At 38.3% G+C, this 13,787-nt stretch overlaps 1 protein-coding gene across 2 annotated transcripts in view; it reads right to left on the bottom strand.

The window, feature by feature from the left end:
* The window catches only part of LOC125455528 (YLP motif-containing protein 1-like), a 158,131-nt gene that overhangs the window by 23,586 nt on the left and 120,758 nt on the right, over window positions 1-13,787 (bottom strand). Inside the window, exons 20-22 of one of the 2 annotated variants that reach the window (XM_059649041.1) lie at window positions 6,215-6,348; window positions 4,822-4,998; window positions 1,520-1,888 (exon numbers count right to left, since the gene is read on the bottom strand). The exons of the other annotated variant lie outside the window; for it this stretch is intronic. Of the exons in view, the coding sequence (XP_059505024.1) occupies window positions 4,852-4,998; window positions 6,215-6,348 (281 nt within the window). The 3' untranslated portion in view covers window positions 1,520-1,888; window positions 4,822-4,851. Of the gene's footprint in view, window positions 1-1,519; window positions 1,889-4,821; window positions 4,999-6,214; window positions 6,349-13,787 lie in introns of those variants that run through there. 2 annotated transcript variants of the gene reach the window in all.

Here is a 13,787-nt window from a genome sequence, read left to right as displayed (position 1 = left end):
AATGCTTATCAATGTGCAGTCTAATGCACAGATAGTTTTCTTAGGCACTAATTTAAGATGTAAAGCTCAGAGGACATGTGAAAATCACACAAACACGAATTTAGTGAAATTCACAGCAGCAAAGTAGAAGGTACCTTGGAGATATTTCTGGGGGCTGGAATAGTACATTAACAGAAGAAATGGCAGTGATCTGCCCTTCCTTTTGGTCATGTATGACAATGTAGCAAAATAAACAACAGAAAATAAAAGGAAGATAAAATAAAATGCCCAATGAGACAATGAATCATTGAATTAAAGTGCCAATGATACACAGAACGTGTTCAGTTTCCAAAGAAATCTCAAAACTTTCTAAAAACAAAGAGAACACTAAAGAAAATGAATCTTCAGAAGTTCTTACCTGTTCAGGCTTCTAATCAACACATGACTGATTTAAAACTGTTTCATTCATAACCATTTTCAAAAGAAACCCCAGTTCAAGGAAGGGCATTAATTAACGTAAACTAAAACGGACTCATTTCCAGCTATTGTGGGACCACAGACTAACAAAGGTGCCCCCCCCACCGACTTCTGCCCAAAATGGCAAGAGTACTGTAAAAACTATTACCTTGATTGCTTACTGATATATACCATTTAGTTTGTATAGCATGAAAGTGACAGCAACTCTAATTATTCACCACAGATTTTCCATTTTTAATCTTTTGTACTGAATGTTAATTCATAATTTTTCACTGCGACGTGTTTTGTTCCCAATTACTATTAAGAAATATGTTGTCATAACTTTGAAATCTTTGCAACTATCAGTAACGCAAAGAACTTGAACAATTACCATTCACCCTTATAAGACAACTTGGACAATTACACTTTACACCCAACCCCTCTCAAAAGTGAAACTTTGCCATATGCATTGCGCCACAGATTTCAAAAACAACTTTCTTCAGAAACAAACATTCACCTCTCTTTAGTTCAAGGAGAATAATTCTTAGGATAAAACTATTGCAAATGTTAATAACATTTGAAATGCAACACTTCATTTTCAGTCATGCCCATTTCACAGTTCATGCAGGCAATAAATAAGGTACGAAAGGTCCAGATGGCCAGAAGAGAACCAAATGCATCAAAGCAGTAATATTTCTTATTAGGCAATCATCTCATTTAGTGAAGCTAAATTTGTTTCAAATGATCTTGCACCAAAAAGCAGTTCATTTAACTGTTGCAAATGCAAAAAAGTTATGGTCCAGTAGTTGTTGCAAGTGTACACACTCCAAAATGTATGATGGTTTGGAACTGTACATTCTTATTTGGCACACTTAGCAGACAGTGAAGTGTACTTCCCATTTCCTATAGAAAGGATAGATTCCTCAACTGTGAGTACTAAATTGGGATGGCCCATTGGTGACAGAAGAATTCAACAGCCAAAATCAAAACTTTGAGACAACATTTCAAAGAAAAAACAGAAATGCTGAATCCTTAATAAACACACATTTGTTGGAACGCCCATTGCGTGCAGACACATGAACTGTTCCATGGTTTCAAGTTAACTTTATTGCTCCTTCAAATTACAGTTGGCATGACAGAAAGAGGAACAATACAGCAATACAGTATATAAAAAAAAACACGAGCTGATGAGGCAAAGCCATGATAGCAGGCTCAGGACACACTCGATTACAATTAATGTGTTTTCAATGTAGTTTTGGATAACACTATCGATTAACCTTTTAAAAAATATTCTCACAGGCTGCTAATAAGAAGTCAACCACCTATATAGTCTAGTGCTCGTACAGTGTAACAGTAAAATAAAACAAAAACTCAAAACGACGTGTGAAATTTCTCATCTGTCCAACCTCTACAAAAGATCTTTTGCCAGACTTCTCCACTGTTATTGTGGAGCCTAGAGAGAAATGGAAAAAAGTAAAATTAATTTGATTAACATTTAAAACAGTTAATTAAGCAGAAGGAAGTTACATTTTGATGATTAGATTATGAACTCCCAGCTTTACCAATGTCTGCAGTTACTGTTCGTGTATTTCAAATGCCATTTGCAAATAAGAATTGTCCTTAATAGTCATTCACATTAGATTAATTTTAAAAAGGAGCTCAGTGAGCTGTTAACTTCTCCAAGCAAAATAATTAGGAGGCTAACTAATTATAAAAGATACATGAAGTAAAAGGATTTGACAGAAAAGACTATTAACGCAATAGATGATTTCAAGATGCTTGCCAAGTTCAGAGAATAACGTAAGGCTTCTATTTGCCCACTTGCCAAGTAACTTGAAAACTGTTTTCTTTCTGGGATGGACTTACAACATGAGCAGCTAATCTAAATTGGACTGTGGAAAGATTTCAATTTGACTCAATGCAGGGTAGTCTGGGGACACTGGTGCCCGTAGAGAAGAGGAAAATATTACACACAAATGGAGGATAGGCAGAAAAGAAACATCAAAACCTTTCTGGGGAGATGTGCATGGAAGAGATGGCGTGATTGGCAAGATTAATGCAGGTAGTTATGGGGCAAAAATGAATGCCAAATTCCTCTAAATATTAATAAGTTCAAATAAAGTATGCAATTCAGCCCCACAAGCCCACTCTTGTCATTTTACTAAGATCACAGTTGATCGGCTTGCAACCTCAAACTGACAATTTTGCTCCCACTCCTGAAAATTTTTCATCTCCTTGTTTTACAAGAATTTATCTACCCCTGCCTTAAAAATATTCAAGGACTTTGCTGCCACCACCTTTTCAGGAAGATAGTTCCAAAGTCTCATGATCCTCAAAGAAAAAAATCTCAAAGAGTTAAACAAATGAAAAATAATTAGGAGCTAATAGTAAATAACAGGAAAATAGAAACTTGGGTAGAAAGCTCCTTTGTGAAGCTAGTACTATTATGGTCAAACCCACTGATGCTGAAGTTACTATGCATCTAAACTTTGTCACTACATCTGGTGCTTTCGCTTCTGGGAAGTATTCACAAGTAAACGATTTAGCCCTTTCTGCCATAAGCTTCTTCCACCTATCAGTACAGATTCAATAACATTTAAAAAAAAAACATTACATTGAAGCTATTGCTCTTGCACTCATCAAGACAATGCACAAGAGTACCAATAAAAGGCAAAAACAACATTTATACTGTGAGAGACATGAGCATTTACTGGTTGGCAAGTGAACACTCATATAAGGATTTGGATTGTTTGGGGTCGGATAGGTGGATCATATTATATTGTATTTCCTTTCAACTGTTTGTGATAAGCAAGGTAATAACTGTATTAGTACTCTTTTCTCAAAGTATAATGTGAGCTTGCACCTTCATTTGTACTCTTGCAAATTGTCTTGAGTGATGGATGAAAACGTGCATGTAATTTTGTCCTTTTTCAGCAGGAGTCAACAGCAAATTCTGTACTACCAAACAACTACATTTTATTTTCCAGTTACTGACTACACCATGTCAAAAGGCTGTATAAACAAACTCGACAATGTTCTTATGGTGTATGATTTTGGAAAAGTGATCATTTTAAGATTCTTTAAAATGAGTGGTAGATGGAGTTTAATTTGGATAAATGCAAGGTATTGCATTTTGGTAAAACAAACAAGGGCGGGACTTATACAATTAATAGTAGGGCCTTGGGTGATGTTATCGAACTCAGACACCTAGGGATTCAGTAAATAATTATTTGAAGTTTGCATCACATGTCAGCAGGGTGGTTAAGAAGGTGTTTAGCACGTGTAGTGACTGAAACCAGTGGGCCTTGTTGACAATGAGATCCTTGATTGGGTTGTTAATCGGGCCCAATCAGGAAGCCCTGGCTGACAAATATAAAACAAGGAATTTAGAATCTCCTGAGTTCTGGGGATGGACTCTGAGCAGGCTGGTTGCAGTCAGTGTACTGTGCACAAGTAAATAAATGGTGACTTGGTGATGGGATACTGGTCTCTATGCAGGTATTGCTCAGACCTCTTGAATGCAGGAGTTAGAACATCATGTTGAGGCTGTACAGGACACTGTTGAGGCCTCTTCTGAGTATTGTGTTCAGTTCTGGATGCCCTGTTATAGGAAGGATATTATTAGTCTGGAGAGGGTTCAGAAGAGACCATGATGTTAGCAGGAATGGAGGGTTTGAGATATAAAGAGAGGCTGGATAGACTGGGACTCCTTTAACTGGAATGTAGGAAGTTGAGGGGTAACCTTACAGTGGTTTATAAAGTTATGAGAGGTAGAGATTTGGTGTCTTTTACCTAGGGTGGGGTGCTTCAATTTGAGTAAGCACATTTTGAAGCTGAGAGGAGAAAGATTTATAAAAGACATGAGGGGTAATTTATTTTGCTAAGAGTGGACCATGTGTGGAATGAACTTCTAGAAAAAATGATGGATGTGGGTATAGGTACAACCTTTAAAAGACACTTGGATAAGTACATTAATTTAAAAAAAATTTGCGCCAAGCGCAGGCAAGTGGGACTAATATAATTTGGGATTACAGTTGGCATGGACTAGTTGGATCAAAGAGTCTGTTTTCATGCTATATGGCTATGGTTTCCTCCAGCATCATCCACATAAATCCAGCACAGTGAAAATGGTATTTTGTTCCCTGTTCCAAGTTCAAAAGCAACTGCATGCAGTGATAAAAGCCTTTTTCTCCAAAAATAATGATGACTGGTCATTTCAGTTTTGATTTAGAACTAAAATGACAAAACCTGCCCTGGAAGCCTGCAACTGATATCTTGGATATACGAGGCATACAGTCAAACTGTCTGAAACATAATGCAGAAAATAGATATTTTACTAAACCTTCTGGCAAAATTTAAAAACTGCAACTTTGTTTTATTGCTTACCTCACTGTAAAAACAGTTGAATTATTTTTCTTAGAAATATTTAGTGCGGTTCAATGCTCTCTGGGCTAATTCACCCTTTTCATCTGTTATTTTCTCCCAATCTGTTTGTCCAACCACAAATCCTATGGCTCGTTTTCGCTCAGCATCCTTCTCCACTTCCAAGTCTGCCCATCTCACCTAAAGTAGATTGGGGTAAGTTCAAATACATACATTTTCCCTCCATGCCAATCTTAATCATATTGCTTTTCAAAGCAATCAGAAATTCGGTGCAGAAACATACATGGATCTGAATCTTATCCTATCAGTTTATTAATAGTATATTTTATTTTTAAATACATAGACTTACAATCAAGCAGCAATCTATTTTGGTTAAAGTAAATGGGTTACAGGAATGAGCTTCCTGGTCCAAAATGAAACTATATATGCCACAGCTTAACAGCAGGATATTCCAAATGAATACAACAAAACAATAGCATTTTAGCTACATTTGTCAAATCCCACAGTTGGTTCAAATGCAGAGAACCCTGGGGTTGGTGTTGATATATATTAATAGCAACGACCTTAAAAGAATAGCTCAAGGTCTTAAATTTTGTTGGCCTGGTCATTCCCTGAATTCTACAACTTTAATTTGATGTGAATTAACACTTCAATTAATGGTCAGCTGCTGATTAAACAATTGTAGATGGATTCTCCTCCCTATTTTCAAATTATTTGAGAATGTTATGCTGATTCTAGTTTTTGTACAGATTCAGGTCTGATTTCATTCCGCAACAAATAATCACTTTCTTATTTGAAGGTGCAAATTTCACCAGTTCACGAAATGAGTTTTTGTTTAAAAGGCTAGTTAGGGTCCTTCCCTTTGATTCTCTTAATTGGTCTCTGCATGTACATTAACTATTTCATGCAGTTCTCATCTGACTTTGCTATACCTTGAGAATGTTTCCAGTCAGTGTAAAATGCATAACTTAAACTCAAAGCAGTTAAACATTTTTTAGTACTCAATGCAGCAGCACACTGCATTAGCACACCAATACAATGACAATGTAATCAGTGAATAATTACTAGTCTGAATTCTCACTCTGATAGTTTTCCGCTTCAGCTTTGTTGCAGGTTCTGTTCGGCCAGAATGGGACTTGTGAGAGTAAGGATCGGGGAGAACTTAGCAACAGACTGTGTTATTTCATGGTATAATTTCACAGCATTAATTTGTTTTGAGGGAAGGTTTTGCATTGAAGTACGTTTGATACTCGACAAATATTTGCAAAATTCTGTAACAAGTCTAATTTGATAACTTATTTAATTTCTTTTACCAATCCATAATGTTCTAAGCAAATTTACAAGTTAAACCAACAATATGAAGCAAACGCAGATAAAATGAGAAATATTTTCTTACCCGTTTCTTTCCAGGTTCTGAAGAACGTGTATTATAGTCATCAGGAAGCTGAAGGTAATCCTCCAGTCGATGTGCAATGCTGTCATGCCAACCTCGCTTCCGTTTATTGCTGCTTCTCAATCCATCCAGCTTGTCTGAACAACAAAAACATAGGCTCTGCAGTCAGGTATAGCGTGAATGCACGAGAGGGAAAAGAAAAAAATATATATATGCATACATACATGTATATGGTGTTACAGCTGAGCTCATGGGTGAGTACCCTTGTTGTATTTAAAGCACAGCACAGGCTGGTTGACGGCAAAATTATTTGGAACAAATCACTGATGCAGTTATCTGCTAAGGCATCATTGTTTCTGTACCCTTTGGTGTTATTATTTTGTGCACAATCATAACTCTTTGTTTGCAAAGTCCACGTACAAATTTCCCAACAGGTGAAGAAAACAAGTTTCTACAGTACAGTTTGTACTGAAAGAATCACAACATAAAAAGAAAGGTTTAAGTTATATTGGATTTAATATTACACCACCCATGTCATTTTACAGAGATGCACTGGCAGAACAGGCCACCAGCCCATTGTGCATCAACTGCTAATGGTTTTCTTTTCCTACCAAGTTTCAAGTTGGACAAATTAGCCTTATTTTAATGTGAAATGCATGTTAAAATGAAACAATATGCACAGGTCAGAAATAAATATGGTTTGTTCATCTTATTAATTGTTGAATTCGTATTTATTAAGTGGCAGATTGGAGTTTCATTTTAAAGTAACTAAAATGGTATGGTATGTCAACAGAAACCGTATAATTTGAAATGTTGCCACCATTTTATTGCTGTGGAAAACATTCTCTGTTATAAGATGCTGTCCTTTTTTGTATGTGACAATTAATATGGAGTTTTTAAGTACATCTTAATTATCAACTATAAGTAGAGCCTGCTAGAGTTATTTACAAACTAACATTAAGTGAAGAGATCATAAATTACAATCCAGGTAACATTCATCCTGTGAAAACCTGTACCAAAGACATTACAAATACCAAACCTAATCCGGTTGTATTAACAACAATTAGTCTGACAAAATTAACTTTATTCAGTAATAGATATTCAATACTGCATAAATCCTTCATTATTTAAAAACACTTCTGAATGGCAATGGTGTGGTTTCTCAGGTTTCATTAAAGCAGAAGTGACTACCTTTTCAAACATAATGCCATTAGTACACACAGTGAATAGTTTAATATGCACAGGTCAGTTTGGTTATTTCCAATATTCTAAAAAAAAATCTTGCAAAAGAATATTAAATCTCAAAGTTTAGGAAGTAATTTGGGAACTCAGGGTGAAGACTCAAAGGTCCACATATGAACATATGAATTACTTGAATTTTAATCTGTCAGAATTTGCATTGCCATTACTTCACAATGCAATTGCCAACATACGCTTTTCAACATCATTCAAAAACATGTAATAATTGTGGCACTTTAAATTTTTAAAATTACTGAACCTACATGGTACATAGGAACAAAGACGAATAATTATGCCTGTACTAGATTCAGCTTGCACAATCTTTAAACTACTGAAAACATCATTCATAGAGTCTAGTGTGCCTGACTTCTGAATATACGCTGAACATATGAGTTCAGTGAAGAGTGTTGCGAAAATTTCTACAAACACATAGTTATTACAAGACAATTAATAAGTCTTAGAATATATGAGACAGGAGCAGGAGCTGGCAATCTGGCCCCTCAAGATTGCTTCTCAACTCACTAAGATACTGACTGAATTTCAACCTCAACTCCGCCTGCCCACATGACTCCCATATTCCTTGATTCTTTGTGAGTTAGAATATCTATTGATCTCTTACCAGAGGCTAAATAGATTTTGTGATCTTAAGATTTACTGAAACAGTTCCATTTTAGTTACACCTATCAATAAAGTCAAAATAATTGATAAGTAATGTATTTTAGGTAATGACTTTTTTGACAATCCCTTTCAGAATCATTATTCTGCAAGTGATTAATTTTATAAAAAAACTGAACATTTTGAGAACACATTACCTCAATCTATCAGTTTTATTTTTCCTGTGCATTTCTCACTTTACTGAACTGACTATTCTTAAAACAAAGAGCTGACTCCATAAAATTCGACTGAACACCCAAGAGGCTAAAAAATGAGCTTAATTTATTTTTTTCTTCCTCCATTTAGTTTCCAAATTTCTCACAGGCTTAAGTCAATCAGATATTCCATTCCTGTGCTTTGCTTGAGGTTGTAATCAAGAGGTGGTTGACCTGCTTTGTTTCTGAATTTCTGTGCAATGCAGCAGGTTGAATGAATAGACCTGTAACTGTTCCTTAAGCTTAGGTCAGTTCTTAAAAAAATGAAATAGTAGAACAAGACATTTTAAATCAACATTGTATTATCCAGTCCTGCTAAATAATCAAGGTGAGGAGCATTCTTCTCCCTTATTTATACGGGAACATGTGCACCAGAAGTCCCATACTATTCTTGCATTTGCTATTTCCAAAGTAAAATTAATGACAATGACACAAATGCATATCCCCCTAACAAACACCTGTGCTTTATTAGGAATTAAGTGGAGCATAAAATTCACAAATGCTACAATAGTGAAGATATAGCTATTAAATTTCTCTTACATCACACAAATATACACATTTCACAGAACATTTAACTGGATGCAAGAGCAATCATTCTATTAGTTTCAGTGGAAAGATGGCACTACTGTGAATTGCTCCTATATATTCCAGTCTTCTGAGCTACCTTAAGCAGAAGAATTCTGCATGCTCCCAAAAAGGCTAAAAGTTAGTGAAATTTACACAATGCACCCACAAACAAACATACAATCATGCTTGGAACAGCATTACTAATTAAAATGTTCAAGCCTGTCATAGACAGGCTCAATTTCACTGTATTTTAGTCCATCGACTATTTCTTTCCCTAAGCTGTTGCTTAGTAATCTTGAATTTAGATAAAACAATGAAATAATAAAAATTGATTTTCTTTATTCACATGGACATTGGTGTCACTGGCTGGTCAACACTTCTCGCCTGTCCCTACTTGTCCTTGAGAAGGTGGCAGTGAGCTGCCTTCTGAAACTGCTGCAGTCCATGTGCTGTAGGTTGACCCACAATGCCTTCAGGGAGTAAATTCCAGGATTTTGACTTAGCAACACTTAAGGAATGGTAATATCATTCAGGATGTGGAGTGGCTTGGAGGGGAACTTGCAGGTGGTGGTGTTCCCATGTATCTGCTGCCCTTAGCCTCCTTAATGGAAGTGGGTGGGGGTTTGTATGGTGCTGACTGGGGATCTTTTGTAAATTTCTGCAGTGCATCATACAGACAGTACACTCAGCTGCTACTGAGCCTGGTGGGATCAGATACTTATTGATGTGGTGACGAACTAGTGGGCTGCTTTGTCCCGGATGGTGTTCAAGCATCTTTACGTTGTTGGAATTGCACCCATCCAGGCAAGTGGAGAGTACTGCATCACACATCTGACTTGTGCCTTGTAGATTTGGGGATTCAGGATGGGAGTTACTTGCCACAGTACCTTTTGACCTATTCTTGTAGCCAGTGTTCACACAGTGAGTCCAGGTGAGTGTCTCATATTCTATAACATTCGATCCTTCCTTCTTCCTGAACCCATTTAATTTTCAGGATAAGTTTGAGAAGTTTCTTGTCTCCTAAAGGCAGCCAACCACAACACACAGAATATCTGACTAGCATTTCCCATTCATTTACAGGTTTCATTGCCACAGGAAGGCTGTGAACTTCATCAAAGACCCATCCTATTCCGGTAATACTCTCCTACAATCTCTTCCGTCGGGCAGAAGATACAGAAGCTTGAACATACAAACAGCAAGGAAGAACGTGACGTTATCAGACTGACAAATGGACTTTCTAACTTCAAATAATGCTCATCTTGCCTAGCGCACGTCCTGTGCGATGTAATCTGTATGCCTTACTACGTCAAAGCTTTTCTTTACACCTTATGATCTGTATGCCCTTGCTACGATGATCTGCCTGTACTGCTCACAAATAAAGTTCTTCCTGTACTCAGAGTCACGCGAAAATAAATGAAATCAAATCAAATAAATCATTGCATATATTTTCATGGACCAAGTATTTCAGATCAAAACACAGGTTTCTCCTCAAAGAACTCTAACAGATTCGTCAGGCACAATCCTCCCTTGATGAAGTTGTGCTTACTCTACTTGATTTTACCATGCACTTCCAAGCACTCCACAATCTCATCTTTAATAATGGACTCTAAAATCTTACCAATGACTAAGGTCTGACAAACTGGTCTAGAGTTTCCTATCTTCTGCTTCCCTCCCTTCTTAGACAGGGAGGTACATTTGTTATTTTTCCAGTCCTCTAGGACCCTGACTCCAGTGATTCCTGAAAGATCACCACCAATACCTTAGCTATCTTTTTCTGGGATCCAGCTGGTCCGAGTGATATATCCACCTTCGGACCTTTCAGCTTCCCCAGCACCTTTCCCTTAGTAATGGCTACAACACTCACCTCTGCTCACTGACTGGCACTGTTCTGGCAAGCTGCTGATATCTACCACTGTGAACACGGTTTAAAGTACGTATCAAGTTCTTCTACCATTTTTTTATTCCCAGTACTTCTCCAAGCTCATTTTCCAGTGGTCCAATGTCCACTCTTGCTTCTCTTACCTTTTAGCCACCTAAATAAAACAAACTGCCAGAATCATCTCTTATATTACTAGTTTGTTCTTATATTTCATCTTCTTTCCCCACACTGCCTTTTTTAGTTATCCATGCTTGTTTTTGTTTTAATACAGAATATTCATTATTGTCACTTACCATTAATCTTCACCACACTGTCTGCTTTTTCTTTTGCTTTTATGTTATCCCTGACTTCCCTTGTCAGCCATGGTTGCCTCAAGCTCCCCATCAGATGTCGTCTTCTTCCCTGGGATGAATTTCTGCTGTGCTTTCAGGATTAGCCTCAGAAACTCCTGCCATTACTGCTCCATCGTCTTCCCTGATAGACTCCCGTTGCAATCAACTCTAGCCAGCTCCTCCCTCTTATCTTAAGTTACCTTTACTCAATTGTAACACAGTTGCACCAGATTCCATTTTCGCCTTCTCAAGGGCAAATTCTGTAATATTGTGGTCACTGCCCACACAAATTCCTTCATCTTGGGCACCCTAATGAAGTTTGCCTCACTAAACATCACCAAACCCAGAACTGCCTATTCCTTCATGGACTCTATCACAAGCTGGTCCAAAAATATCTGGGAAGCATAGAAATCCTACAGTGTGGAAGCAGGCCATTCAGCCCATCAAGTCCACACCGACCCTCCAGAGGATCCCAACCAGACTCACCCTTTACCCTATCCCCGCAACCCTGTAATTCCCATGGTTAATCCACCTAACCTGCACATCCCTGGACACGATGAGCAATTTATTATGGCTAATCCACCTAGACAGGTGTCTGAGGCTAGAATCGAACCTGGGTCCCTGGCACTGGGGGGTAGCAATGCTAGCCACTGAGAAACCGTGCTGCCCCATTGTATGAATGCCTTATCTGGTGATCCACGGCAAATCTGATTTTCCCAACCCACCTGCACATTGAATATTATAATAATACCTTTCTTCCATGCCTTTTCTATCTCCTGATATATTTTCTTCCCTACAATCTGACTACTACTAGGAGGGGTGTACACAGCTCCCATCAGGATGATGCTTCCTTTGTGGTTCCTCAACTCCACCCACATAGATTCAAAGTCTTTGACTTTATATCACTACTTGCTATAGTTTTAATTTCATTTATTAACACAGTAACCCTGCCCCTCTGCCTCTCCTTTTGGTAGGATGTGTATCTTGGGATATTTACTTAATCGCACTGATCTCTTGCATTCACATCTTTGTGATACCCACAACATTATACCTACCAAATTCAATCCACACGACATGCTCATTTACCTTGCTTCGTACACTGCATGCACTTAAGTACAAACCGTCAGTCCTTTGTTGACTGCTCCCCTTCACATAGTTGTCTCCTAATCTGCTGTGCCTGAAGTTACAGTCCTGATCCTTTTCATAATCTCTATCCTGTTACTTGTTCTGGAAACTTTCATCAGCTCTGCTGAAGATCCTTGCTTTTTTTTCAAACATTTCCCCTCACAGTTTAGTTTACAGCCCTACTTATGCGATTTGGCAGGACTCTCGTCTCTGCATTATTCAGGAGGAACCAGTCCCATCAAAGCAGCTCCATCTCTCCCTAGTACTGGTGCCAATGTTTCATGAATTCAAACCTATTTCTGAGCAACGCATTTACTTGTTTAATCTTGGTGATAGTGTGCCAATTTGCTGGTGGCTCAGATCATAATCCAGAGATAATGATTTTGGTTCTGCTTTCTCATTTAGCTCATATTCCTTCACCAGAACTTCTTTCTTGCTTCTATTCATATCATTGGTATCTATATGCACCGTGACAACTGGATCTCTCCCCTCGGCTTTAAGTTCCTCTGCAGACTGGATGAGATATTCTGAACTCAGTTAGGCAATACAGCCTTCAGGACTCTTGATCCAGGCCAAAGAACAGTGTCTATTCTCCTGACTATACTATCCCAGATTATAACTACATTCTCTTTTGTCTCCTCTTAAATGGCTCCCTGTACCACGGTGCTATGGTCAGTTTGCTGATTCTCTCTACGGTCCCCACTCTCATCAACACAGGGAACAAGAACTTCAAACCTGGTAGGCAAGTCGGCAGCACGGTGGCGCAATGGTTAGCACTGCTGTGTCACAGCACCAGGGACCTGGGTTCGATTCTAGCCTCAGGTGACTGTCCTCAAGGAGTTTGTACGCTCTCCCGTGTCTGTGTGGGTTTTTTTCAAGTGCTTCGGTTTTTTCCCCACAGTCTGAAGAAGTGCAGTTAGGTGGGTTAGTGTTGCTAAACTGCCCCATAGTGTCCAGGGTTGTGCAGGCTAGGTGGGATAGCCATGGGAAATGCAGAGATACAGGGACAGGCTGAGGGATGGGCCTGGGTGGGAGGCTCTTCAGAGGGACAGTACGAATGGCCTGCTTCTATACCTGTAGGGGTTCTATGGATTAAGATCAAGTGTTGAGACTCCTTCAGCACCACCTTATCAATTCCTTTACGTGCCTCTCTGGCAGTCAACATCCCCTATGCCTGACCACAGTCTGAATTCGACATGGTAAATCTATGGGATGAGTGCCCCCTAAAAGACAGCACCCAGGTAAATCTCCCTCTTCCTGACTGGTTGCAATGTTCGAAGTTTAGACTCCTGCTCATCAGTTCTGAGCTGAAGTTCCTCAAGCAACCAACACCTGATATGGTCACTATGAACCACAATGAGAACCACAACAGCTCCCATATCATGTACTTACAACACATCGCCTGGCCTTATATCTCTATTTTAATTACTTAGTTCTTAACTTCATTTTTAAAAATTTCACACTGATCTTTTTCTTTCGATCCTGTAAATACTTACCCTATCTACCTTCAATTTGAAATTAACCTATAATAGATCGTCAAATTAGTAGCTATCACTAACTAATGA

This window comes from Stegostoma tigrinum, chromosome 10 (genome assembly GCF_030684315.1).
Source record: "Stegostoma tigrinum isolate sSteTig4 chromosome 10, sSteTig4.hap1, whole genome shotgun sequence".
Classification (NCBI taxonomy): Eukaryota; Metazoa; Chordata; class Chondrichthyes; order Orectolobiformes; family Stegostomatidae; genus Stegostoma; species Stegostoma tigrinum.
Note: the sequence above shows the minus strand (reverse complement) of the source record. Positions and strands in the feature narration are given on the sequence as shown.